Below are 26,912 nucleotides of genomic sequence, written 5' to 3'. Positions count from 1 at the left end.
AGTGATGCCCTTTACATTACAGAAAATATAGGTGAATATAAATGATCTTGTCTTTGCCTTCATTAGGAAGTGTGTTTGTTTTCACTGGGTTTTCTGAGTTATACACTGTTGTTAATGTAATAAATAATTATTTGGTTAATTCCCATAAAAATAGTTAACAGCAGACTCTTCTAAATCTGTTTTTATATCATTTTTCCTCATGTGCAGATTTTGGGAAATAAAGTGTGCAAAGGAGGAAATTCAATTTAAATTATTTATCACCTTTGACATGCTACCACACACACATTCTAATTGAAAACAGACTAATGTGACAAAATCTATGCATTTGTGCTTCAAGTGCGGAATACTACCTTTATATTGTTCTCATTTTCACTGAATACTGATCTTATGTAATTTCTCTCTTCTTAGCTTCTTGATCTCCATCATCAGACATGTGACTGTATTTCAACAGTTTGATGCCATCAGTTATATGTTCACTTAAGGGAAAATGTAACTTGTGTCAGAACTCACTATTAGAGATGTCTGAGTTTTTACAGAATCTTCAGAATCTTTCAGAAACTTTCAATTCCTGCCCATTTCTTCAATTTACACATACAAACATTGTTATTTGAGTTACACTCATATTCCTTCAAAATTGTTTTCCTATCATCATTTCAAAAAGTATTTTAAATGTATTGAGGAAAGGACATTGGTGAGATACAATGGTGGTCTTCAAGTCACTAGTGAGACTAACTGTAGCTGTTTTTCACTTAGGTTGCTAAATAAATATATCACTAATTATATTGAAATGAAAACTTGAATCTCCACTTAGCTATGGTTTCCATGAAAAACAGCTGGTTCATGAAGAAACCACAGAAAAATTATGTGTATACTATAGAGGATATAGGTATATCCTGCATCTGATGCCTAGTCTTAGGGAGGAATGAATAACAGGCAAAGGACTGAATGCAAAATATCTCACATTATTTGCATGAAGTTCAAAATCTGAATTTCGATTAAGAGCAGAAACAATAAAAAAAAAAAAAAGTGAAAAAAGCTCGAAAGCCTGTAAATTTCACCTATGGGTATCTGTTACAGGTGGTTTATTTTTATTTTTTTTTGGTTGGTTGGTAATATTTTTTTTTTTTTTAGTGCAGAAATATCTGGAAAAAAAAAAGAAAAAAAAATTACATATATGGAGGTTTATGTATTTTTAAAACTATTTCCGTTTTCCTTTATCTGAAGAATGAACCTCACATTTTGTGGCTTGTGAATTCCAACCATTTTATTGTTAAATATTGTCAATGCCTGAGTATACTTTTATTTCTTTTTCCTTAAGGAAGTAATATTGAAAACTTGACTCAAGACCGTTCAGGAAAATTAAGCCATATATGATGTTTTATTTACAAAAATTTTATTTACAAAATGTTAAGCATAACAAACATACAAGCATAAAAATGTTCCGAATAATATAGTGCTTATTGATTGTTGTGGAAACCAGTTGTATTGCTTCTTCTGTATTTTCTGTGTGTTTCAAGAATAAGAATGAGGGTGAGTCTGCATTAGATCCAAGAGTGTGTGTACAAAATGAATCTCCTAGCATTTTTTTGTCACCAAATCCTCTAATAAAACCCACAAGATGCTAAACATATATGTGCTTGCAAAAAAATGCAAAGTATATTCATTTAAAAACATTTACTCTTATAAGATTGTTTGTGATCGGTCTTTTTTTTTTTTTTTGTCTGACTTTACAGATGCGTTAGTAGCCTTATTTGATTAAATAAAGGCAAACTAAGGAAGACAAGAGAAAACTGAACTGATGTCCTGTATTATTATTATTATTATTATTATTATTTTCTATATGTCTTTCTGATTATTTAGAATGGTTTAGGAATTTTATGTAGCTGTGTGTTTTAGGTTACATTTTATCTTCACAAGCCAGTTTGTCTCCTGGTTAGACCTGCATGTGTAGACCTCATACGGTCTTACTGTTTTTCATACAAATTTGCTAGTCCCTTTAAGAGGCAAATGTTAGTTCATCATCTAACTGTAATTTATTTCTTCATACACAAATCTGTATATCCATGTCTTGTGGAACTATCGCACAGAATCATTCAGGTTAGAAGGGACTTTAGGAGCTCAGACAGTCCATGGAAAATAAAATTGTGGTGTCTAATAAAATAATAATAAATAAAAATAATAAATAAAATTCAGAGTTTTTTTAATTATTATTTGAAGAGCTTGGTTTAATTGAATAAGAATTAGTTTGATGATTTATTACAAAATTAATTTTAGACAGAAAAAAGTAAAAAAATTCATGATGGTTACATTCTATCGTAACCTTAGTCTGTACAACATTTTTTTTAATAGGTGCTACATAGTATCTGAACAATTTGGGTGATGGTATATCTTGAATTCATTTATATAAATATATATCAGTGTGTTAACTTCCTTCTGTTCTTCTTCATTCTTTTTAAGGTGCTGGTGGTTGGTCTCCACTTGTGTCCAATAAATATCAATGGCTTCAGATTGATCTTGGTGAAAGAGCTGAGATAACTGCTGTTGCTACTCAAGGTGGTTATGGGAGCTCCGACTGGGTAACAAGCTACCTTCTGATGTTCAGTGATAGTGGACGAAACTGGAAGCAGTATCGTCAAGAAGAAAGCACATGGGTATGTTCCTTAATAATAAGAACTACATTTCTCAGGAAGACTAAAAGTACTCATGCTATACCTTATTGCATATCAAGCAAAGCAGTGGAATATAAAGAACCACAATGAAAATGGTTAAATAATTAGATATCCAAATTATTCTAGCTTCTGACAAGATAAGGGGCATTGAAAAGCAAACAAACATCAAAAAGCTAGCTTTACTATTACTCTATTAACATCTTGGGGATGTATTCTGAAGACTGCAAAATCTCTTTTGTCTTGCTAAGCATGATAAATTTATTTTCCCAAAGTATTAATCTCACGGTATAAAACTTTTATTTATTTATCTATTTATTTTTAAAATTGGAAAAAATATATATATTAAGAGATACAGCAAGAACCATTTCATGTAGATTTAATTTTGATCTTCTAATACTAAGTCTGGATTCTGATCTTGATTTGAAATTGCAGCCCATTTATCTTTGTAGTTAATAATATATCTTGCTATTCTCGTCATGTTCTATTCACATGAAACTTACTGAGACTGGAGGATTCTCAATGCTAGACAGATAATGTCCAAACCAGATTAAATGATAATTTAGACCACAGTTATCTCTTTTCTTGATCCTCAGTGATTATCAGTCTGGACTACAGAAATAATCTTTGTATCTCTGTTCTCTGATTTTATCCTGTCAAGTTACTTCTATTCTTCTATCTATACAGAAGAGATCTGATTCATTTTTGAATTGTACTAGGCTTTAGGCTTCAGCTGTTTCTTGCTGCAGTTAAACTTTATGTTAAAATGTATTTCATTTTATGAATTTTAATTTTGTTGACTTTCAATTCTAAATGTTCTTAACACTTTTATTGTTAAACCCCATCTATGGTATAATGAGATTATTCAGTTGTTTACTTGTTGCATAATTATACTTCCCTTTGAATTTGCTTCATACTTCTGCTTTGGCTTGTGTTTTCATAACAAAGAGAAATAAATGAGTTTCTAATCCATATGGCTGTGGGGAGTGAGAAAAGAAAAACAATCTTCCAAATGTTAAATGAGCATATGTTGCTACAACATTGTCTTTGCCCATCTTCAGACAGATTGATAAAACAAATCTGAGAGGTGGAAATGTTTGGTCTCTTCAGTGAGGGCATTTTTGAAATCCCACATTGTTACTGAACATATCTATTGATGCAGATTGTTATTTCTTGAATATTGCCACCAGTAATAAAATTCCCTGAATTGTTAAATACTGATGCAGTATTTATCCTGATTATGTCAGGACTTTTTTAAATCTGCAGAAGGGGGAAAGTAAGGCCATTCCATGCTCTGAAACTTAATAAAAAATATATTGTGTTTATGTTTGTAATGCAGATTTGAGATATGGCTTGCAGGCAGTGATGCATAATTTAAGGATGTAAACCATCAATTTCAGGGATATTCTATTGATTTTTTATTTATTTATTTTATTTTGTTTTATTTTATTTAATGTATCTTTATTTAGGAAATCTGCTTTTAGGGAATACACTTCCTCCTTTCTAAACCAAAACATAGACATAGTCTTGGAATTAAACTCTTAAATCTCTATTTCCTTTATAGATTTTCTTTGACTATTAGCTGTTTACATTAACTCTTCTTAAATGAACTGTCCAAGTTCATTTCAGACAAGAGCATCCCACATTTTATATTACATATTATGTTATTTTATTACTATTATTATTATTCTTTTAATTGAGCCATTGGCCTATTGCAAGATTTCTTACCAGAGGTATTTTTTCCCCTTTTTTGACTGATATTGTGCATTAGAAATACAGGAGATGTCCAGTTTTGAGGGTTCCATGATGCTATAAATACTTCAGAATCCTTCAATGCCTACAAAGATTTATATTTTGTACCCAATCTTTCTAACACTGAGAAGAAATGTTACAAATTTTTTGTACAATTTCATAGCTCCCTACTTTTTTCTTTCCAAAAGTTAATTTTGAACTTTCTTTGTCATTTTTTGGCTTATCTTTGTGGTTCTGGAGCTCCTGTCATCACTGAGACATGTAACTGTAATGGTACTTGTGGATGGAAGCCCTCTATTGTCTTATTCTGCCATGTGGTTATTTCATAACCCTTTCTCTTGCAATTTTTCACTCACTGTAAGATTTTTATAACTGAGAAGCAAAAAAGACTATCAAAACATCTTCAAATGATCTAGTAGTCTAAACTTTTTTAAAGTGTTCAGTTGAAAGAATGGTCACCCTAAACATGTTTGAATTGAATCATGTCCAATATAAGTATTTTGTTTTTCCTCCCACCGACTACAAAATGATCCATTGTCAGTTTGTTCTCATTTAAATTTAAATATTCTGAAGTTGAGTGAGATGAACCTCTCTCACCTCTTTGGCTGCTAAATATGGTGTCTTTAATTCTTTGCTTAATAGGAAATTATTTTAAATGAGTTGTGGCAACCGTATACTTTACCCATGTAATTTATCTTGGTCTCAGTCTCCTCATTTACAGTTTACAGATGTATGCCTTACTTGCTATCTTACACCTGTAAGGAGTTTATCTTTCATGATATAGAAGCCATTTGGCCTTTGATGTTAAGTACTAAAGATACTTTTGAAAGACTAACACCATTACAGTTACTAGGTATCTTCTCATTATAGATTAACTATTGTAACAGTTGTTTTCTTTGACAAAAATCTCCGCATACGCATTTCGGCAGCCCTCACGAGGAAGGCTGATGAGGTGTGGGCAGAGCAAGCAGCGACCCCTCTCCGGCCATACAAAGGCAGCCACTAGGGAGTGCAAGTGATCAGGATGGACAAACAGGGCGTGGTGCATCAGTCAGGGCATGGCGCGGCAGTTTGTGCAGCAGTTCACACAGGCTGGTTAAGTGGGGAGGGAGACCTCACCACTCTTTTCCAATGGTCTTTCCCAACAGTGGTTGTAATCTGCTCGTGAAGAGCCGGCCATGGTATCCACCAGGCAGAAAACCATGGCCTCCGCATCTCTTGTGGCCTCTCCAGCCACAGTCACTGTTGTGGCTACCCAGACAGAGATCTCAGGGAAACACGCAGCCATCCATGTCTTGGGCTGCAGGGTGTGCCCGACTCTTCTGTTGGTGTCTGACAGCAGCAGCGAGAGATATGCCTGTGAGAGGTGTGCCCAGGTTGAAGAATTGCTCAGCCTGGTGGTGGAGCTTCAGGGGCGGGTGAGTAGGTTAAGGAGCATCAGGGAGTCGGAGAGGGAAATTGACTGGTGGAAGCATATTCTACCCTCCCTGAGACAGACTCACAAGCCTGCCACAACACAATTAATAAAGGTTCTTCTATCCCACCAGGCAGACGCTACACAGAAGTTAAAAGTTCTCCCATCCCACCAGGCAGTACGAGAGGACTTAGGCCAAGGGGGGGAATGGAAGCAGGTTTCTGCTTGGGGTGGTAGGCGAGCCCTGTCCCTGCCCACCTCACCTTCCCATCTACCCTTATATAACAGGTATAAGGCTCTAGAACATGACAGTCAAAACAATGACGTAGATGAAAGCCCATCCCAGTTGGAAGGGGTGTCTAAGGCAAGGCAATTTACCCACTGCATCACTACATCTTCTGTCAAGAAAGAAAGAAGGGTTATCCTCACGGGGGACTCCCTTCTGAAAGGGACAGAGGGCCCCGGTATGTCATCCGGACCCAACCCACAGGGAAGTCTGCTGCCTCCCTGTGGGATGGGTAAGAGACATTGCCAGGAAAGTCACTTACCTGGTATGGCTCACGGAGTACAACCCACTACTGTTTTTTTTCAGGCTGGTAATGATAAAATAGCAAGGAGAAGTCCCACAGTGATCAAAATGGACTTTAGGGCTTTGTGGCAACTAGTTAAAGGATCAGAGGCACAGGCTGTGTTTGCCTCTGTCTTTCTGATAGGAGGGATCAATGCTGACAGGCAGACTCAGCTCATCAAAACATGGCTTCGAGACTAGTGCCACCAGCAGAACTTTAAGTTTGTTAATCACAGGAAGGTCTACATGACACTGGGCTTGCTGGCACCAGATGGGATGCACCTCTCTCAGAGGGGGGAAAGAATTTTTGCCTAGGCGTTAGTGGGGCTGATAGATAGGTCTTTAAACTAGAGTCAAAGGGGGAAAGGGATAAAACCAGGCCCGATGGTGATAAACTAAGGGATGGCATGCTAGAATCAGAGGGACTGTGTGCTAGTGAGGTCCTTTGGTCTGCTCCACAAGGTGCTGCATACAATAAGGTGCATTTGAAGTGCTTCTACACAAATGCAAGCAGTATGAGGAATAAAATGGATGAGCTAGAAGTCTTGGCCCACTCCCACAGCTACGACATCATCGGCATAAGCGAAACGTGGTGGGATGAGTCCTGTGAACGGTGTGTCACAAAAGATGGTTACATGCTCCTCAGGAGGGACAGGCAGGGCAGGTGAGGTGGGGGGGTGGTGATGTACGTGAAGGAGGGGCTGGACTGTGTGGAACTTCAAGTTGGCGATGGCAAAGTTAAGAGACTCTGGGTAAGGATTAGGGGATGAACAAATAAAGGGGATGTCGTTGTGGGAGTCCATTACAGACCACCTGGCCAGGATGACAACGCCGATGAATTATTGTTTGTGGAACTAAGAAATGCCTCAAGATTAACTCCCCTTGTCGTTATGGGGGAGTTCAACTTGCCAGACGTCAGCTGGGATCACCACACGGCTGACATGAGCAAGTCCAGGAGGTTCATAAAACACCTCAATGATAACTTCTTGGTGCACGTGCTAAGGGAGCCAACTAGGAAAGGTGCCCTCCTAGACCTGTTGCTGGAGAACAGAGAGGGTCTTGTGGGGGAGATGTCAATTGGTGGCTGTCTTGGTCATAGTGACCATGAAGTGGTTGAGTTTAAAATTTTTGGTGACAGAAGGAAAACTGCCACCAACACTTCAGCCCTAGATATGGGGAGAGCAGACACCAGGCTGCTCAGGGAACTAGTTAGCAAGGTCCCCTGGGAAACTGCTTTTTGTGCTGGTTAGTCTTTAAGCTGGTCAGTCCTTAAGCACTGTGCTGGTCAGTCTTTAAGCACTGCCTCCAAAAGCACAGCATCAGGCAATTCCAAAACATCAGAAGCCAAGCAGGCAGGGCAAAAGACCAGCCTGGCTGACCAGGGATCTTCTTCTGGAGCTTAGGCAGAAAAAGAAAATGTACGGCTGCTAGAAGGAGGGTCAGACAACGTGGAAGGAATACAGGGATGCTATACGTGTTTGTAGGAAGAAAATTTTTGTGGCCAAACCCCAACTAGATTTGAAGCTGGCCATGTCTGTGGGAGACAATAAAAAAGTTTTTTTTTTTTTTTTTTTAATATGTGAGCAGAAAAAGGAGAACCAAAGAAAATATAGGTCCGCTACTTGTTGGGGAAGGTCTCCTCACAGACAAGGACGTAGGCAAAGCAGAGACATTTAATGACTTCTTTGACTCTGTCTTCAACACTGATGATGGACTTTGGGACCCTGGGTGCCCTGAGCTGGACGACCATGACGGTGCGAATGACAAACTCTTAACCAACCCTGAACGTGTGCAGGATTTTCTGCTCCACCTGGATCCATACAAGTCCATGGGTCTGGATGGGATTCATCCCAGGGTGCTTAGAGAGCTGGCTGACATCATTGCGGGACCTTTCTCAATTATTTTTCAACAATCTTGGGAATCTGGAGAGGTCCCATTGGACTGGAAGCTGGCAAATGTTGTGCCAATTTTTAAGACAGGTAAGAAAGAAGACCCTAGCAATTACAGGCCTGTCAGTCTCACGTCAGTTCCTGGTAAAATTACGGAGAAGATGATTCTTGAAGTTATTGAAGCCCACCTGGGGGGCAATGCAGTCATTGGTCCCAGCCAACATGGGTTCACGAGGGGTAGGTCCTGTTTGACTAACTTGGTTTCCTTTTATGATAAGATCACCCATCTAGTCAATCAAGGGAAAACAGCTGATGTGATCTTTTTGGATTTCAGTAAAACGTTTGACACAGTTTCGTGCAGGAACCTACTGGACAAAATATCCAGCATACAGCTAAATAAAAACATCATACGATGGGTGAGCAATTGGTTGACAGGCAGGGTTCAAAGGGTTGTGGTAAATGGGGCCACGTCTGGCTGGCGGTTGGTCACTAGTGGGGTCCCTCAATGCTCCATTTTAGGGCCAGTCCTCTTCAGTGTTTTTGTAAACTATTTGGATGTAGGACTCGAAGGTGTTTTGAGCAAATTTGCCGATGACACCAAACTTGGAGGAGTTGTGGACTCGGATGAGGGTGGAAAGGCCTTGCAGAGAGATCTGGACAGGTTGGAGAGCTGGGCAATCACCAACCACATGAAGTTTAACAAGAGCAAGTGCCGGGTCCTGCACGTGGGATGGGGCAACCCTAACTATATGTACAGACTGGGGGATGAGATGCTGGAGAGCAGCCCTGCAGAGAGGGATGTGGGGGTTGTGGTTGATAGCAAGCTTAATATGAGCCAGCAGTGTGCCCTCGCATCCAGGAGGGCCAACTGTATCCTGGGGTGCATCAAGCACGACATTGCTAGTCGGTCGAGGGAAGATTGTCCCGCTCTACTCTGCGCTGGTGCGGCCTCACCTCGAGTACTGTGTGCAGTCCTGGGCAACACAGTACAAAAAGGATGTAAAACTGTTGGAGAATGTCCAGAGGAGGGCTACTAAGATAGTGAAGGGCCTAGAGGGGAAGACGTATGAGGAGCAGTTGAGGTCACTTGGCCTGTTCCGCCTGGAAAAGAGGAGTCTGAGGGGAGACCTCATTGTGGTCTACAGCTTAGTCATGAGGGGGAGTGGAGGGGCAGGCACCTATCTATTCTCTTTAGTTACCAGTGGTAGGACCCGCAGGAATGGTGTCAACCTGCCACAGGGGAGGTTCAGTCTAGACATTAGTAAGAGGTTCTTCACTGAGAGGCTTGTCGCACACTGGAACAGGCTCCGCAGGGAAGTAGTCACTGCACCAAATCTGTCAGAGTTTAAGAAGCGTTTGGGCTGTGCACTTAGTCATGTGGTCTGAATTTTTGGTTAGACCTGTGTGGAGCCAGGAGATGGACTCGATGACCCTTATGGCTCCCTTCCAACTCGGGGATTATATGATTCAACTCTATGATTCTATGATTCTATGATTTTTATTTCTTTCTGCCCTGACATAATTATCAGCCTTTTTTTTTTTTTCCTTCTCTCTCTCTCTCTCTTTTTTTTTTTTTATTTTTAATTCTCTCTCAGTATTTTCTGCGTTGTTCTTGAAACTTATGTTAAGGTTTGAGTTCTCAGGCTGCAATTAGTAGGATCAATATTAACAGTTTTTTAAAAGTTGGTACAATTCTGTTCTGCATATAATTTCCAAGTGAAATAGTTGTTCTTAATTATAAAATGCCTAAAAATCTCTCCCTTTGAGATGGATTAGTTTAATCTTGAAAAGGGATTAATGCAAATCAATTTTAGATTTTATTTAATTGTACTGTAAACATAAATGTGTTTGACCTAGGAATGTGTATTTTTATGTGTATGCTACTGAAGCTATTTATTTATATTATTTATTTATTTGTTTGTTTATGGATTTGTACCACGGGGTCCATCCACCAGAAGCAAACTGCTCCAGCTTGGATCCCCCACAGACAGCAGCATCTCCTGCCGGATCTGTCAGCAGCTCCTGCCAGATCCGCCAGATCAGCTGCTCCTGCATGGTCTTCTCTCTGCAGGCTACAGGTGTGGCCTGGAATCTGCTCCAGCAGGGGTTCTCCACTGGCTGCAGCATCCTTCAGGGCAGATCGACCTGCTTCACCATGTGCTCCTCCATGGTTTGGAGCATGGAAATCTGCTCCACCATGGTACACCATGGCCTGCAGGGGGACAACCTGAGTCACCATGGTCCTCTACACAGGTCACAGGGGAACTTCTGCTCCATGCCTGGAGCACCTCCTACCCCTCCTTCTTCATTGACCTTGGTATCTGCAAGGCTGTTTTTCATTCCTCTCTCTCCCATCTGCTGCTCCCCACCAGTGGTTTTTTTTTTTTTTTTTTTTTTTTTTTTTTTCCTATTCTTAGATATGCTCTCACAGAGGCACAAACAACATCACTTATTGGCTTGGCTCTGGCCAGCAGCAGGCCCCTTATCTAACATAAGGCAGCTTCTGGATTCTTCTCACAGAAGCCATCCCTATGGCCCCCCACTACCCAAACTTTGCCATGTAAACCCACTACAGGGCCTGATGAAGAGCAAAGTCAGGACCCTGAACTTCCAAAGAGTGAACTTCAAGCTATTTAAAGACCTAGTGGATGATATCCCCTGGAACACTGTCCTTATGGACAAAGGAGCTGAGCAGATCTGGCAACTCTTTAAAGATGTTTTCCTTAGAGCACAAGAACTCTATATCCCCATATATAAGAAAGCATGTAGGGAGGGCAGACAACTGCATGGCTGAGCAAGGACCCACTGGTCAGACTGAGGTGCAGGAAGGAAATTCACAGGAAGTGGAAGCAGGGACGTGACCTGGGAAGAGTACAGGGATATGTCCAGAGGTACAGGGATGGGATCAGGAAAGCCAAGGCACAGATGTTACTGAGCTTGGCAAGAGATGCAAAAAATAACAAGGTGAGCTTCAATAGGTACATTGTTCAGAAAAGAAAGGCCAAAGAGAGCGTACCCCCTCTGATGGATAAGAAAGGTGAACCTGTAACAACAGACACTGAGAAGGTTGAGGTACTCAACAACTTCTTTGCCTCAGTCTTCACTGTCATTCAGGCTTCCCATGTCTCTTCTTTCACTGAACCTGAAGATGAGGGCTGGGGGGGCAAAATCCCTCCCACTTTAAGGGAAGAGCAGGTTCGAGACTACTTGATGAATTCGAAGAGGTACAAGACTATGGGGCCTGATGACATTAATCACAGGGTCCTGAAGGAACTGGCTGATCACACAATCTCAGAATCACAGAATGGTCATGGTTGGGAGGGACCTCTGTAGATCATCTAGTCCAATCCCCCTGCCGAGCAGGATCACCTAGAGCATGTTGTGCAGGATGGCATCCAGGCAGGTTTTTAATATCTCCAGAGAAGGAGACTCCATGGCCTCTCTGGTCAACCTGTTCCTGTGCTCTGTCACCCTCACAGTAAAGAAATGTCCTCTCATATTCAGCCAGAACTTCCTGTGCTTCAGTTTGTGCCAGTTTCCTCTTGTCCTCTCGTTGTGCATAACTGAAAACAGACTGGTTCCATCCTCTTGACACCCTTCCCTCAAATATGTATACAGATTGATGAGGTCTTCCCTCAGCCTTCTCTTTTCCAGGCTAAGTAGGCCAAATTCTCTCAGCCTGTCCTCGTACAACAGGTGCTCCAGTTCTCCAATCATCTTTGTAGCCCTCTGAACTCACTCCAGTAGTTGTATGTCCCTCTTGTAGTAGGGAGCCCAGAGCTGGACACAATACTCCACATGTGGTCTCACCAGGGCTGAGTAGAGGGTGCGGATCACCTCTCTTGACCTGCTGGCAACACTCTTCCAAATGCGCCCCAGGATATTGTTAGCCTTCTTGGACACAAGGGTACACTGCTAACTTGTAGTTAGCCTGCTGTCCACCAGGACTCCCAGGTCTCTCTCCACAGAGCTGCTCTCCATCAGGGCAACCCCCAGCCTGTACTGGTGCTTGCAGTTATTCTTCCCTAGGTGCAGGACCATGCACTTTCCTTTGTTGAACTTCATGAGGTTCATAGAATCATAGAATCATAAAGGTTGTAAAAGCCCTCCAAGATCATATGGTCCAACCACCCCCCCACCACTAATATCAACCACTAAACCATGTCCCCGGGTACCACATCCAGAAGTTCCTTAAGCACCCAGAGGGACGATAACTCCAGCACTTCCCTGGGCAACCTGGTGCAGTGGCTGAATACTCATTCTGAGAATAAACGTCTCCAGTTTCCAACCTGAACCTCCCCTGGTATACTCAATTCCCTCGTCCAAATCGTCAGTAAAGATATTAAAGAGGATGGGCCCCAACCGTGACCCCTGGGAAACACCACTGGTGACCAGTTGCAAACTAGATTTCACTCTGTTCACCACCACTCTCTGGGCCCAGACCTTCAGCCAGTTTTTAACCCAGCAAAGAGTGTACCACTCCGAGCCATGGACTGCCAGCTTCTCCAGGAGAATACTATGGGAGACCATGTCAAAAACCTTGCTGAGGTCTAGGTAGACCACATCAACAGGCTTGCCCTCATCCACCAGGCAGGTCACCCAGTCATAGAAGGAGACGAGGTTGGTCAGGAAGGACTTGCCTTTCATGATCCCATGCTGACTGGCCCTGATCCCCAGGCTGTCCCATATACGCTGTGTGATTGCCTTCAAGATGACCTGTTCCATCTCCTTTCCTGGCACTGAGGTCAGGCTGACATCTTATAGATGGGCATCCCATTAGCAAGTCTCCAGTCATCTGGGACCTCTCTGGATGATCATGACTGCTGATAGATGATGGAAAGCGGCCCAGCAATCACATCCACCAACTGCCTCAGCACCCTTGAGTGGATCTCATTTGACTCCATGGACTTGTGACAGTCCAGGTGGAACAGCAGGTCTCTAACTGTTTCCACCTGAACTGTGGAGGGTTACTTTTGCTCCCCATCCCAGACTTCCAGGTTGGGATGCTGAGTACTCCCAGGATAACTGCTCTGGTTAGTAAAGACAGATGATGTAAAGAAGCCATTAAGAACCTCAGCTTTTTCCTTACCCTCAGAAGTCATGTTCCTCCTTGCATCCAGTAAAGGACGGAGATTCTCCTTGGGCCTCTTCTTACTGTTAATAGAGCTGTAGATCATCATTTACAACAGTGGACAGGTTGAGCTCATCAGAAAATCTTTCTGATTTTCTCTGCTTATGTTGGCAACTTCCTTGTACTCTCCCTGAGTTACCTGTCACTTCTTGCACAGGAGACAATCTGTTTTTTTTTTCTTTTTCTTTTTTCCTTTTTTCTCCACGGAGTCTCAACAACAGTTCCTTGTTCAGCTGCGCTGGTCTTCTTCAGATGAACTGAGCTTGGCAAGAGATGCAAAGAATAACAAGAAGGGGTTCTACAAGTAGATTGGCCACAAAAGAAAGACTAAGGAGAGCATACCACCTCTGACAAAGAAGGACTGAGAACTGGTAACAACAGAAGTGGAGATGGCTGAGGTACTTAAAATCTTCTTTGCCTCGGTCTTCACTGGTGGTGAGACTTTGCACATCTCTCAAGTCCCCAGACCTCTAGACAGGGGCTGGGGGAGCAGAGTTCCTCCCACCGTAAATAAAGAGCAAGTTCAGGACCTCCTGACACAACAACCACAAGCCTATGGGGCCTGATGACAGGCATCCTACTGTCCTGAGGGAATTGGCTGATGTAGTTACCAAGCCTGTCTCTATCATATTTCAAAAGTCCTGGCAGTGAGACAAAGTCCCCAGTGACTGGAAAAAGGGAAACATCACTCCCACTTTTAAAGAGAGTAGAAAGGAAGATCCAGGGAACTCCAGCGCCCCACCTCCGTGCCTGGCAAGATCATGGAATGGATCCTCCTGGAGGCAATGTTAAGGCACATTCAGGACAAGGAGGTGATCTGAGACAGACAGCATGTCTTTCCCAAGGGCAAATCACGCCAGACCAATCTGGTGGCCTTCTGTGGTGCAGTAAATGCATCAGTTGACAAGTGGTCATCTTGACTGACCGAGGTCATCTACTTGGAGTTCTGTCAGGCTTTTGACATGGTTCCACACAACATCATAATCTCTAAATTGGAAAGATATGGATGGACCAGCCAGTGGATAAGGAATTGGCTCAATGTCTGCACCCAGAGAGAAGTGGGCAATGGTTCTGTGTCCAGGTGGATGCCAGTGACAAATGGTGTACCTCAAGGGTCCATCTTGGGACCAGTGTTTTTCAATATCTTCCTCAATGGCATAGATGACGGGATTGAGTGCACCCTTGGCAAGTTTGCAAATGACACCAGGTTGAGTGGTGTAGTTGATACAAGAGAAGGAAGGGAAGCCATCCAAAGGGACCTTGGCAAGCTTGAAATGTGAGCCAACGTGAACCTAATGAAGTTCAGTGAATCCAAGTGCAAGGTGTCGGGGCAATCCCAGACAGATTTAGAGACTGGGAGAAGAATACATTGAGAGCAGCCCTGCAGAGAAGGATTTGGGGGTTCTGGTGGACAAAAAGCTTGACATGAGCCAGCAGTGTGCGCTTGTAGTCCACAAGGCCAACTGCATCCTGGGCTGCATCAACGGAAGCATGGGCAGCAGGGTGAAGGAGGTGATTGCACCCCTCTACTCCGCTCTTGGAGGCCTCATTTGGAGTACTGCGTCCAAGAGGCCTGGTTTCCCCAGCACGAGAAGGATGCTGGTCTGTAAGAACGGGTCCAGAGGAGGGCTGCAATGTTGTTAATGACATGAAAAGAGGGGGTGGTTTTAAACTAAATGAGGGGAGATTTACAGTAGAGGTTAGGAGGAAATTCTTTACTCAGAGGGTGGTGAGGCACTGGAAGAGGTTGCCCAGAAAGACTGTGGATGCCCCATTCCTGCAGGTGCTCAAGACATTGTTTGGTGAGGCCATGGGCAACCAGATCTAGTGGGTGGCATCCCTGGCCATGGTAGGGAGATTGGAACTAGATGATCTTTATGGTCCCTTCCAACAGGAGCCACTCTACAATTCTATGATTCTATGATTCTATGATTGTATGATTCTATGGTTGTATGATTCTATGATTCTGTGACTCTATGAAGAATACTAAGACATTGTCTGTGGAGAGGCACCACTTTTGTTTACTGGAAAAGGTGCGGGGGGGGGGGGGGGGGGAGCGGACTGTGGGGGGGCAGTCTCTTGCAGGCCTGGAGAGAGCCTGGGTTTCTGTCAGCCCTTCTCTTTGGGATGCACCGGGGTCCCCCAGGCGAGCTCTCCCTGCCCTGGCCAGGAGGAGAAGGCCTGCGGCTGCAAGCCCTGCACCACAGCATCTTCTGCAGCTGCTTGTCCAGGCTCTGTGAAGGACTTCTGCTCCCTGGGGATGGGTGTGGTGGGCAGGTGGCCAGGACCCCCACGCAGGGCAGCACTGGAGATGCTGGGGAGCTCCTCAATATCAGAAGTCTCTGGGCTGCTGGAGGAGAGCAGGCTGGGGAGAGGAGTCTCCCAGGAGGAGGCAGCAGGGCTGAGGGTGGTTGCAGGGCTTTCTTCTGGCTCCCTGGCATTGTGAGAACCCTCAAAGTCCACCTCAGGGCTGTTCTGGTGCTGGCTGGCAGAAGGGGCTTCCAGGAGCCCCAGCTCTTTGAGGAACTCATCACTACACACCTCCACGGTTCCATCAATGAGCTGGTGCACAAAGCTCGCTGTCTTGCCCTGCAGGAATGGTTACAGCCCCTGGACCAAGGCCTCCTCAGCCAGCTCACAGTGGCACAAGCAAGCAATGATGTTGGCCTCCAGTACATCCTGGTCCCACCAGGCAGCCAGGAACAACTCCCTAGCTTGCTGGTGCACCCAGGGCTGTAGCGGACTGAGGACATCTGGGTAGTCCCTGAAGAGGGCTGCCCATTCCTTGGGCATGAGGCTGCTCGCTGCAGTCTGGGGCACCAGCTCAGCAGCCTCCTGCTCATCTTGGTGGCTATCATCTTGGGGCTCTGCTCAGCAGATAACTTGGACCTCCAGAAAGTCGTCTTCTGACCAGATGGAGTAGCAGATGGAGGTGATGTCCTGCCTGCAGAGGTGGCAGTTTTCACTTCTCTTGGCCCAGCGCATGATGCAGCCAAAGCAGAACTGGTGCAGACAGGGGCTGATGTAGCTGGGATCCTTTGGGGTCCCCTGGCACATAGGGCAGGTCATGTCAGCCTCACTGGCCATGGAGTTGTCTTGCTGCAGCGGGCTGGGAAGCTGCTTCCCCTCACTGGTGCCGCTGTGACAGGTGCAAACAGGTGACGCTGTGACAGGTGCGCGCTGCAAGAAGGAGAGGCCAGGATCATTGGCTGTGCCAGGACGGGCAGCGGCAGTGCCCTGGCCCCTCAGTAGGAAACCCTTTGGTCCCAGTCCCATGGCTGGGCCATACCATGCCCCCTCTGGGCCTCCCTGGGTCACGTTTCCCCACACAGCTCACCTGTGCTGCTTCGAGCGTGCCCCGCGGGGCCCCAGCTGCCTGAGCCAGGCAGGGCCGGGGAAACACGGGCACTAGCTGCGGGTACAGGCACCGAGAGCAGCTGCCAGCGGCCCCACAGCACAGCCCCATCAAATCCTTGCTCGACACTCCAAGCCTCGCACACACACTCAGCAGGACTCCAGGCACGAGCCAGGCTTGGGACGGACTCTGCTGGCACCCCAATATGAGCAGCGAGGGCCATGAGGTCACATCCCATTGCTGGGTGATGTCACAGCCCTGTCTGCCCCGGCAGCTGCCTGGGGTCACAGCTCCAATGCAGGGTTCACTGGGGCCCCGCATCCCCTGCCCGGTGTCTTCATGGCGCTGGGGTGGCCAGGGACTGGTCAGTCACAGGCTTTGTGCCTGTTGGGCTTTTTGAAGAGGTTGGTGCCCAGGCCATTCCCTCCAAAATGGCCTCTTGGTCTGGGAGATGCAGGACAGCCAGAAATGGTCGCAGTGTGTTCCAGCTTGTCCTGCTGCATGGACACACAATGGATGTCTGTGACTGGGAGTCTTCATCGAATGCTAGAATGTCCCCAGCTGGAAGGGACCCCCATGAATCCTCGAGTCCAGCTCCTGGCTCCACTCAGGAGCCCCCAAAATCCAAAGCACATGTGTGAGAACATTGCCCAGACATTTTGTGAACTTCAGGAGGCTTGCTGCCCTGACCACTTCACTGGGAGGCCTGTTTCAGTGCCCAAGCCCCCTGTCATTGAAGAATTTTTTCCTCACCTCCAGACAGACCCTACCCTGTCACAGGCTTATGCCATTCCCTTGGGTTTTGTAGCAGTCTCCAGAGAGCAGAGCTCAGCACCAGCCCCTCTCCTCCCCTCATGAAGAAGCTGTAGGCCGCCACAAGCCTCTCAGTCTCCTGCAGGCTGAACCAATGCAGGGACCTCAGCTGCTCCTCATTCGTCTTGCCCTCCAGTCCCTTCACCATTCTGAAGCCCTCCTTTGGATGCTCTCTAATAGTTGTATGTCCTTCTGATATTGCAGTGCCCAAAAGTGCACACAGTTTTTGGAGTCAAAACAGCACAGAGCAGAGCGGGACAATCACTACCTTCAACTGGCCAGCAATGTCATGCTTAAAGCACCCCAGGATATGGTTGACCCATTTGTCTGCCAAAGCACACGGCTAACTTGCTGTTGACCATATGTGACATATTTGAAAAAAAAAAAAAAAAAAGTCGTCAAATTTACAAAAAATAACTTTATACATTATTTACACTTGATGTAAAGTCAAATCAACAAAGAAGAAGTAACCTTTAACCGGAGAGGAATTTTCTCAACCAGTTGAGAAGTAGAAGATGTAGAGGAAAAAAAGAGAATTTCAGCCACATTGAGAAATTCTGACCTTTGTTCATACATTGTGAATATATCATAGTTAATGTTCCATTAAGCTATAAGTGCATATAATTAACAAAAACTTTATTTTGGCTCTTACACCCAATAGCAAGCACTTATTTCTGTTCTGCCTGCCACTGCAGTGTCCACATGTGCTTGACTGTCAAATATCATGGATTTCTGGGGAGTCATTCCTGCACAGAAATTGCTGTCATGCTGGGAAGCCTAGTAGCCTTCCAAATCACTTGAATACATTTTTCATTTTTATGAATGATGCCATAAAGTAAACAAGCAAACAAACAAACAATAACAAAAACAATAAAACAGTGGACAGAGAGGCTTGTTTATTGAAATAAAAGTAGGTTTGCATGCATTACTATAGTTTCAACAACACTGAAATTTATCAGTTATTATTTGACTTAATCATGGTCAGCCCTGATCAGCTCCAGTATGACTTCTGATTGTGAGATGAATGTGTATGCCTTTTAGGGTCACTTCTTGAATCTTACTATTTCTTTTAAACATATTCAATTAATTAGTGTACAGAAATTGAGTGTATAATGTTATGTTATTTCATTAAAAAGCAATTATTTTTTCTCATTTCCTACATATCCATTTTAGCTTTGGTAGGGAAATGAAAAGACTTAGTCTTGTCCCATCAAGAGAGAGAGAGAGAGAGAGAGAAAGAGAGAGAAATCTACCACTAGAATACATTTTAATCCTGGTTACATTCATGCACTTGAAGATACAAATCTCGTCTTCTGAACGCTTTCTACAAATCCATTCACTGCATCTTTAACAGATTTAATGCCTTGCAAGGTAGAATTCAAGAGGGGGGAGGGAAAAAATTACATTTATGTTACAATTATTTTCTTGGAAGGTGTCGTAAATGATTTGACTTAATTCCTGATAATAAAATATCAGGAGTACCAAATTACTGCATAAGTACACCATCCTACAGAGTGCTATTTAAAAAGGAACTGCAATAAAGTTCTTTTTAGTAAAACCATTTTAATTCTCAGAATGCATTCAGAAGAAGAGAAAGGTAGTACAGATGAGAAGGGCATATGGAAAGTTTTGCTATAAACAACACTCCACTGTTCAAAAGCTTTATGAGCCACTTAAATTTCTTTTGATCATGTTAGCATTTAAGCTGTACATATTATAGTATTTTTATAACAGTACTGGATAACTGATACTGTGGGGTACCATATATTTCGATCTATTAGCTCTTATAAATCAAGATCAGTTTTATCAAATCTTGAAAATCTTCTTCATATCAAATTTTTTTCTTTGAAAAAAAAAAAATGTATTCCCATTATACAGAATTTAGATAAAAATAGAAATTAGGATCTACAGGATATTTTGTTTTTTAAGTTCACTTTTTTAGTTGAAAAATAATATTTTTAGAAGTATTATCACCAAAATTTTTATATAACATCATTGTATATATTTGTAATATACTGTGTATTTGGCAAAAGGACCAATTCGTTTTTGATTGACTTTGATGCAACACAGCACAGACAAAGTGGAGAAGCTACTTGCACTTCAGTAGTGTTCATCAATCCTAACCTAGAATCAGTTCCATTCAAGGACCTTTTATTGAAGTTTCCAGTCCAAGTTAAAAGCTGGTGAGACACTAAAGTGGCCAAACTGCTTTCTGGTATACTGAATGCTGGACCGGTCCATTAGGGACTTACTCAAATAAGATCAACAAAACCTTTTACACAGGTTATCAGTCAGTCTTTATTTAGATAGTGGTATTTAGTCATTGCTGAGCTGGACTGAATTCAAACTCGTCACCCAGAAATGAAAAGATACCTTTTCCATTTCTTGCTCTCTCAATTATCTCAATTTAAACACAGGTTTTTTTTTGTCACTATCCTGGGTAAGGTGTATTGAAGAGTAATGATTTCAATATATGGATTAATTGGACTCGACAAATACAATTGCACTGAGGGCAATGATTTAAATGTTATGGAAATAATTGTAAATCTGTAAAAGGCACTTTTATCAAGTTACAGTTCATTTTTGTTGATTTACTTGAGTACTTTTTCAAGATATTCCTTAGGGATGTGCTAGAAGCTGAGAGACTTCTACAATAAAAGTGATATACCGTGAAACAACAGCTATTCTTCAGTTGCAGTCAAGATGGAAACTGTTCTGCACTGTATTTTATATCCTGTTTTCTCTTTGTGGCCTGCCTTTGATTTTGTTTGCACCTTCTATCATTAGATCAGTTTGTCCCTATAATTCTACAGGGAAACCTGTGATACCTCTTGCTTATTTTCCCAGATCACAGCATGTTGTGTATTTTAGGCTAAATTATTTAGACTTTTGTTTGTATTTTAAAATACAAATTGTGCTTCCAATCCCTGGTGTACTTAATGTTCCCTTATAAAATTCTTACCTATTCTGAGACTACCTGTGACAAATTTGAGTCATTTTATCTAAAATTTTCAATGCCAGACAACTGCCTCAGACAATTTTAAGGATGTTTTCAAATAAATGTGAGCATGAATTTCTGATGGCATGGTGTCTCCATGCTCCAGGTAAAAAAATTCCAGAAGCAGACATGCTTTTCTTTGGTTCCTGACAGGGTTTAATACCACCTAATTAGAGACACTTAACTACAGACTACAAGTTTCTCATTTTTGTAGGTTTCTTCAGTGTTGGTGCATAAAAGCAGTCTGTCCCTCCTAAAAGACAGACTATTTTCTGAAAGTACATTATTCTTAATGAACTCTTCCAACAATGTGGACTCATATGTGGACACAGCAGTATTTCCAATAAGTGTTACCAGGATTAAGAAGTGACATCAAGATTGTTCTTCTCAGAGAAAAAAAAAAAAATCACAGAAAATTCAAGTCACACATCTGATTTGCTGCTTCAGGTTTTGCAAAGTTCAGTACTGGGACAAGTTTTACAGACCCATGTAAAACTGTTATCTCACAATCATGAGTAGAAATTTTGAAATTTTCTTTTTTACTGATAGTGATTACTCTGCACCTCCCGCCCCCCGCCCCAGTTACCATATACAAAGAGCTAAGATGTTTCTTACCACTTCCATTTAGTTCTTTTTGAAATTACACAAACCTTATCAGAGAATTAGTTCATGAGGGACTGTGTACATCTAGCAGAAAAGGATTGTCGGCATCGAGGCCACTCGAAGCAGTCGAGAGAGCCACCAGCCATTGCGAGGGAGGCTGATGAGGCGTAGGTGGAGCCAGCAGTGTCAGGGGCGGGCCATTTAAATCGGGCGCCACCGCCATTTCTCAGCCACTTGCTGAGGTGATCGGCTCTGGGGCAGACACGTTCTGCAGCGGAGCAGGGGATCAAGACAGGCAGGGCTTTCTTTTTCGGCATCGAGGCTACTCGAAGCAGCCGAGGGAGCTGCCAGGACCCGGCAGCCCTCGCGAGGGAGGCTGACGAGGAGTAGGCGGAGCCAGCAGTGCCCCCCTGCCCGGCTGTTCAAAAGCAGCCCCTAAGGAGTGCAAGCGACCAGGACGGGCAAACAGGGTGCAAGCGACCAGGATGGGCAAACAGGGTATGGTGCGTCAGAAGGGTGGGGCGTGAAAGTTTGCGCAGGCAGGGCAAGCAGGGAGGGCTCCTTGCCGCTCTTTTGCAGCGGTCTTTCCCTTTGGTACTTGTAACCTGCCTGTGAGGAACCTGGCCAGGGTATCAACCAGGCAGAAAAACATGGCCTCCGCATCTCTTGCAGCCTCTCCAACCACAGTCACCGATGTGGCTACTCAGACAGAGGGCTTGGGGAAACACGCAGCCATCCAGGACTTGGTCTGCAGGGTGTGCCCGAGTCTTCTGTCGGTATCTGACAGAAGCAGCGAGAGGTATGCCTGTGGGAGGTGGGCCTAGGTTGAAGAGCTGCTCAGCCAGGTACCGGAGCTTTGGGAGGAGGTGAGCAGGCTCAGGAGCATCAGGGAGTCAGAGAGGGAAATTGACTGGTGCAGGTGTACTCTACCCTCTCTGAGACAGACTCACGAGCTTGCCATAGCACAAATGTCTCCTGCTATGCAGAAGACAAAAATTCCCTCATCCCGCCAGGCAGTAGGAGAGGACCTGGGCCAAGACGGGGAATGGAGGCGGGTTCCTGTTCGGGGTGGTAGGTGAGCCCTGTCCCTGCCCACCTCACCTTCCCATCTACCCTTATCGGAATCACAGAATCACAGGTGCCTCCTAGACCTGTTGCTGGAGAACAGAGAGGGTCTTGCGGGAGACGTGGCAATTGGCAGCTGTCTCGGTCATAGTGACCATGAAGTGGTTGAGTTTAAAATTTTTGGTGACAGAAGGAAAACTGCCACCAAAACTTCAGCCCTTGATATGGGGAAAGCAGACTTCAGGCTGCTCAGGGAACTAGTTAGCAAGGTCCCCTGGGAAACTGCTTTTGAAGGCATTGGCGTCCATCAGTGCTGGTCAATCTTTAAGCACTGCCTCCTAAAAGCACAGCATCAGATGATTCCAAACTATCAGAAGTCAGGCAAGCGGGGCAGAAGGCCGGCCTAGCTGACCAGGGAACTTCTACTGGAGCTTAGGTGAAAAAAGAAAGTGTACGGCTGCTGGAAGGAGGGTCAGGCGACGTGGAAGGAATACAGGGACACTGTTCGTGTTTGTAGGGAGAAAATTTTTGTGGCCAAAGCCCAACTAGATTTGAAGCTGGCCATGTCTGTGGGAGACAATAAGAATGTTTTTTTTTTAGATATGTGAACAGAAAAAGGAGAACCAAAGAAAACATAGGTCAGCTCCTAGGAGGGGAGGGTCTCCTCACAGACAATGACATAGGCAAAGCAGAGACATTTAATGACTTCTTCGCCTCTGTCTTCAACACTGATGATGGACTTTGGGACCCTGGGTGCCCTGAGCTGGACGACCATGATGGTGGGAATGACAAACTCCCAACCGACCCTGAACATGTGCGGGATTTTCTGCTCCACCTGGATCCATACAAGTCCATGGGTCTGGATGGGATTCATCCCAGGGTGCTTAAAGAGCTGGTTGATGTCATCACGGGACCTCTCTCAATTATTTTTCAACAATCTTGGGAATCTGGAGAGGTCCCATTGGACTGGAAGCTGGCAAATGTTGTGCCAATTTTTAAGACGGGTAAGAAAGAAGACCCTAGCAAATTCCAGGCCTGTCAGTCTCACATCAGTGCCTGGTAAAATTATGGAGAGGATGATTCTTGAAGTTATTGAAGCCCACCTGGGGGGCAATGCAGTCATTGGTCCCAGCCAACATGGGTTCACGAGGGGTAGGTCCTGTTTGACAAAATTGATTTCTTTTTATGATAAGATCACCCATCTAGTCGATCAAGGGAAAACAGCTGATTTTTGGACTTCAGCAAAGCTTTTGACACGGTTTCCCATAGGATCCTACTGGACAAAATGTCCAGCATACAGCTAAATAAAAACATCATGTGATGGGTGAGCAATTGGCTGACGGGCAGGTCTCAAAGGGTTGTGGTTAGTGGAGCCATATCTAGCTGGCGGATGGTCACTAGTGGGGTCCCCCAAGGCTCCATTTTAGGGCCAGTCCTCTTCAATGTTTTTATAAATGATTTGGATGTAGGACTCGAAGGTGTTTTGAGCAAATTTGCCGACGACACCAAACTTGGAGGAGTTGTGGACTCGGTTGAGGGTGGAAAGGCCTTGCAGAGGCCCCTCACGAGAAGAAGGACATCGAGGTGCTTGAGAGAGTCCAGAGAAAGGCAACGAAGCTGGTGAGGGTTCTGGAGAAAAAGTCTTATGAGGAGCAGCTGAGGGAGCTGGGATTGTTCAGCCTGGAGAAGAGGAAGCTCAGGGGCGACCTTATCGCTCTCTATAGGTGCATTAAAGGTGGCTGTAACGATGTGGGGGTTGGTCTATTCTCCCACATGCCTGGTGACAGGACGAGGGGGAATGGGCAAAGTGAATGTTTTGTATGTTTGGTTGTGCTTATATTCACAGTTTAGATTGCTTTAATCAATGTAGTGTTCATGAAAAACTGAGATATCAAACTTATAAAGAGATCTAACTACAGTAGGTACACTCGTATTTTCAGAGTAACATCTATCAGTTTGTATATTATCATTACAAACACATCAATTCATCAATTTTCTACATTAAAAAAAAAAAAAATCTGGACATAAAAAAATCCCAACTTTGACTTTTTGTAACTGAAAAGAAAAACCAATCTATTTCTCTTCACTATTAGAGCTAATTGTGTTGCTATATTCCTGAAATTCTTTCTTAGACATATTGTGATATTTAAAACACTAAAGTATTTTTTTTTTCATTAGAGTTGCCTTTTGCGATCATTTTTTTCATAGATGTACTATTTTTGCCTGCATTTTATTACATATCTTGCACTACCTTACGTAGTTTACACTATTGGTTCTGCTGCTATATTCCAGTATTCTAATCTTATAGAAAGATATCTATATATCTCTATATATAGATATAATGTGTGTGTATATATACATATATATATATATATATATATATATATATATATATATATATTTAACTTCCAGTCATTCATTCAGTCATCTTTCCATGGTCAAGGCGGTTGATCAGCCGAACAATTCTGAGAGATGTTAAACTGTAGGTGCCATAGTGGGAAAGCCCTTACATAACGAAATAAATAAATGTTGTAAATGCTATTGTTAACACTTTTTAACAGTACTAACAAGTGTAATTAGGTCCACATCTTTAATAAAAAGATTATTGTGATGTATTTTTTCAGTGTTTAGTAAAGAATTAATCTATTAGAAATGCCTATTTTTTTTTATTACTAGTGACTGTAATTTTTCTTTGCTTTTAAAATTTGAAATAGTTTGAAAAATCATCTTTTACCCTCCTAATCCTACCATTCCTCCTGTATCATGATGTGTGTAGTTCATGTATCTTTCTCTACTTAGATATCTGCCTTTTCTCCTTAACTCTTTTCATTTGTCTTCCTCCCACCTCTCTCAAAACGGCCCTCCTCCACAAATAATGGAAAATACAGCACCACAATTGGGGGATTAATACTCTTCAGATTACCTATACAATCTGTTGGTATTTCATTATGTCAAAATACCTTGATAGAGTCTCTTCAAAAATTTCCCAAAGGAACCTAGTAAACACCTTTTTATTTTGCTCTGATAGTATTGAATCTGAACTTTCCCTAGAGAATTTCCTTAGATTTGCAACAGCATCTGGTGAAAAAACAGTATTTTTTCTCTTTATTCTCCTGATAGATTTCTCTCTTAAGACTAAGAAAATAAAAATTTGCAACAATTTCTGTAATCATTAAATTAACCAGGTATCAAGTTTTATTACAAAAATAAAATTAAAGCAAATTGCTTCTAAGATGCTTTTTTTTTTTTTTTTTTAGAATGGTGAATTTTGGTATTCTTTCACAGTCTCTTTGAATCTCAGTATTTCTAGGTAATCTTTCAGTTTCTTGTATCTGTATTTTATTTGAATCCAACAAACAACAAAACAAAACAACAAAACCATATATGCGTATGTACAAATATATATGCAATATATATACTATTATATTTATGAAATATATAATAATACTATAAGGAACAATTAAGCAAAATGGATAGCAGTTAGCTATTGTTGTTTGTGTTTCTTCAGCTAAGCCAGCACAAACATTTGCATTGCAAGTGTAAAGAATGGGTAATTATTCTTGTTTTGGTGTTGACACTTAAGAAATTGACTTCATAGTAATAACATGGATATGCACTATCCTCAATCATTTTTTGCCCTGTGCTGGTTTTACCCAGCTGGAGATCCACCACAACCACTCCCTCACTACCCCTCCTCAATGGGAAAGGGGGAGAAAATATGATGAAAAGGGCTCACAGGTTGAGATATGGACAGGAAGATCACTCAACAATTATCGTCACAGGCAAAACAGGATCAGAATAGGGAGCTTAAAATAATTTATTGCCTAACACTAGCAGGCTAGAATGTTGAGAAACTAAAAGCAAACTAAGAACGCCTTCCCCCCATCCACACTCCTCTACCTCCTCCTCATGAATGGCGCAGGGGAATGGGAGCTGCGGTCGGTCCATAACACTTCACCTCAGCCTTTTCTTCATGGTCATTCTCTGCCTCTGCTGCAGTGTGGGGCCACTCCCACAGGATGCCGTCCTTCCTGAACTGATCTTGAGTGGGCTTCCCACAGGCAGCAGCTCTTCAAGAACTGCTCCAAATAGGGATCTGTACCAGGTGGTCCATCTGTCAGGAGCACACTGCTTCAGCATGGGTCACTCATGGGTGGCAGCTCCTGGTAGATCACTTGCTACTTTGTGGGATCCTCTCCGGAGGCTGAAACTCTGACCTGGGGCCTGCTCTGGCAGAGACTCTCCGTAGGCCGCAACCTCCTTTAGGCCAGATCCACCTGCTCCAGCATGGGCATCTCCACAAGCTTCAGGGGAACTTCTGCTTCAGTGCATGGAGCACCTAGGGCCCTCTTTCTGCATTGACCTTGAGGTCTGCAGGGCTGGTTCTCACTCCTCTCTCTCTCAGGTGCTGTTGCACAGCACTTTTATTTTTTTTCCCTTTCTTAAATATGTTCTCACAGAGCAGCAAACAGCATCTCAATTTATTGGCTTGGTTCTAGCCAGTGTCAGGTCACTTTTGGAGCCAGATGAAACTGGCCCTTATCTAACATGGGGCAGCTTCTGGACTCTTATCTCCTAATTATAATTATATATATATATATATATATATATACATTTTTTATTTTTATTTTTTCCTCCTCTTCTTGTACATGGTATTT

The 26,912-nt window shown here is 43.2% G+C and overlaps 1 protein-coding gene across 1 annotated transcript in view; it reads left to right on the top strand.

Annotated features, from left to right (window-relative positions):
• The window catches only part of CNTNAP4 (contactin associated protein family member 4), a 205,594-nt gene that overhangs the window by 54,430 nt on the left and 124,252 nt on the right, over nt 1-26,912 (top strand). Inside the window, exon 3 of the mRNA XM_050716536.1 lies at nt 2,458-2,651. Coding sequence (XP_050572493.1) covers nt 2,458-2,651 — 194 coding nt within the window. The remainder of the gene's footprint in view (nt 1-2,457; nt 2,652-26,912) is intronic.

The sequence above is a fragment of the Cygnus atratus genome, chromosome Z, assembly GCF_013377495.2.
Source record: "Cygnus atratus isolate AKBS03 ecotype Queensland, Australia chromosome Z, CAtr_DNAZoo_HiC_assembly, whole genome shotgun sequence".
Taxonomy (NCBI): Eukaryota; Metazoa; Chordata; class Aves; order Anseriformes; family Anatidae; genus Cygnus; species Cygnus atratus.
This window is presented reverse-complemented; position numbering and strand designations above follow the sequence as displayed.